Here is a 2423-nt window from a genome sequence, read left to right as displayed (position 1 = left end):
TTTTTTTTTTTTTTTTTTAAGACGGAGTCTCGCTCTGCTGCCCAGGCTGGAGTGCAGTGGCCGGATCTCAGCTCACTGCAAGCTCCGCCTCCCGGGTTTACGCCATTCTCCTGCCTCAGCCTCCCAAGTAGCTGGGACTACAGGCGCCTGCCACCACCTCGCCCGGCTACTTTTTTTTTTGTATTTTTTAGTAGAGACGGGGTTTCACTGTGTTAGCCAGGATGGTCTCGATCTCCTGACCTCATGATCCGCCCGTCTCGGCCTCCCAAAGTGCTGGGATCTAATGTATATTAAAAATATGTTACGGGCCAGGCACGGTGGCTCACGCCAGTAATCCCAGCACTTTGGGAGGCCAAGGTGAGTGGATCACAAGGTCAAGAGATTGAGACCATCCTGGCCAACATGGTGAAGCCCTGTCTCTACTAAAAATACAAAAATTAACTGGGCATGGTGGCACGTGCCTATAGTCCCAGCTATATATATATAATGCTGCAGTACATTGAGGGCCTAATATACTTACTAAAATAATAAATATTTTGTGAGCTAGGCTAGAAGTATATATTTTTTAACCTTTACATTTTTTACCTTGTATGCAATATTTAGTGGAAATCATGACCTATGTGACATGGAAACTGAGTGCATTTCCTGCAAATCGAGTGATTGGAATTGGATGTAATCTGGATTCACAGAGATTACAGTATATTATTACAAATGTTTTGAAGGCACAGACTTCAGGCAAAGAAGTATGGGTTATTGGCGAGCAAGGAGAAGACAAAGGTAAGAAGTACATTTTTAGGCTGGGTGTGGTGGCTCATGCCTGTAATTCCAACACTTTGGGAGGTCAAGGCAGGATTGCTTGAAGCCAGGACTTCAAGACCAGCTTGGGCAACATAACAAGACCCCATCTCTACAAAAAGATATAAAAAATTAGCCAGACATGGTAGTGCATACCTGTAGTCCCAGCGACTCGGGAGACTGAGTGGGAGGATCCCTTAAGCCCAGGAGGTCAAGGCTGCAGTGAGCCATGATTGCACCACTGCATTCAAGCCTGGGTGACAGGGTGAGACCCCATTGCTAAAAAAGAAGTACGTTATTATTAGTTATAACCAAAATTGCCAGTGGTCATGGCATTCACATATATCTGAGGACTCCAGAATTGTGGGCTTAATTGGCTTTGTTCCACATTTGAGTGTGCCTTCTGTATAACAGGCCCTATATTGTGAATAAATTCCTCATATGTGTCATTCTGATTGTAATTACTTTTTAGTAAATTTAAGGTTAGACAAGACCACTTAGTAGGATTTTATATTTTTTAATTGAATTTCAGAGTCCAGGATTAATTTAAAACTTTAATTTTCCAGAAAGAAACATTTAAATAAACTTTAAAGCATATATAGAACTCTTTCCTTTACTCTCCCCACCCTTCAACCTTGCTTACCTTTCCCAAGTTCAGACCTTCTCCCTAGATACATACCTCCTGTCTGCTGCTTTTTGAACATAATTTTCACTCATTGTTTATCCCTATGGCCTTTTTCTCCAACCACTTGCTCTTTCCCACAAAAGGCATTCAGTCTCCTGTATTGGAAAGCTCCTTTTCCTATTTCAAAGGAATGCTTTGCTTATTTGACTTAAGAATCTCTTCCCTTACTCCTTTATTGTTTCTCTCTTGCTATAAAGCCAGGTTGGTCAGTGATTAAAGTGCTCTTTACCCTGATTTTGTTCATTTAAGTATATGAGTACAATAAAGATACAGTATACTATTTGAATAAGTGCCAAAGTGAGTACTATACACTTACAGTGCTTGGATACTTATGAGTGAGCATTTAACATGGGCTGAAATTACTAGAGAAAATTCTATAAAGGCCATTTGGAGTTTGAACTGGAGTTTGGATGAATGAATAGGATTTTAATAGATAGTGAAGAGTAGGAAAAACGTTCTAGGAACGGGAAATTAGAATTAGGCAAAAGCACAAAGTTAAGTATGGCATATTCATGGGATAAAAAATGTGGACTACTTGTTGCAGAAAGTTTAAACCAGATAAATGTAATTGAAATTACATTTTGAAGATCTGTGAATACTTGATCGAAGAGTTGGAAAGTGATTTGGGGGAAGTTAGTCATTACTTCATCATTTGAAGTACTTTACTATTAATTTCACTCAGCATGTAAGTGCTGCAAGGTAGAGCATGATACAGAAAATAACCTCTCTGGGCTGGGCGTGGTGGCTCACACCTGTAATCTCAGCACTTTGGGAGGCCAAGGTGGATGGATCACAAGCTCAGGAGATCAGGACCATCCAGGCCAACATGGTGAAACCCCATCTCTACTAAAAATACAAAAATTAGCCCGGCATGGCAGTGCATGCCTGTAGTCCCAGCTACTCGGGAGGCTGAGGCAGGAGAATTGCTGCAACCTGGGAGGGG

At 41.3% G+C, this 2423-nt stretch overlaps 1 protein-coding gene across 7 annotated transcripts in view; it reads left to right on the top strand.

The window, feature by feature from the left end:
* UEVLD (UEV and lactate/malate dehyrogenase domains) overlaps positions 1-2423 on the top strand; it is a 72989-nt gene that overhangs the window by 59296 nt on the left and 11270 nt on the right. For all 7 annotated transcript variants that reach the window (XR_001882592.1, XM_017858121.1, XM_017858112.1 and 4 more), the window contains one exon: positions 604-777. Coding sequence is in view for 6 of the 7 variants with exons in the window: in XM_017858121.1 (XP_017713610.1) it covers positions 604-777 (174 nt within the window). In the remaining variant the exon portion in view is untranslated. The remainder of the gene's footprint in view (positions 1-603; positions 778-2423) is intronic.

This window comes from Rhinopithecus bieti, unplaced genomic scaffold, assembly GCF_001698545.2.
Source record: "Rhinopithecus bieti isolate Rb0 unplaced genomic scaffold, ASM169854v2 scaffold_2350, whole genome shotgun sequence".
Classification (NCBI taxonomy): Eukaryota; Metazoa; Chordata; class Mammalia; order Primates; family Cercopithecidae; genus Rhinopithecus; species Rhinopithecus bieti.
The sequence above is the reverse complement of the archived record's forward strand: the minus strand, read 5'-3'. Positions and strand labels throughout refer to the sequence as shown.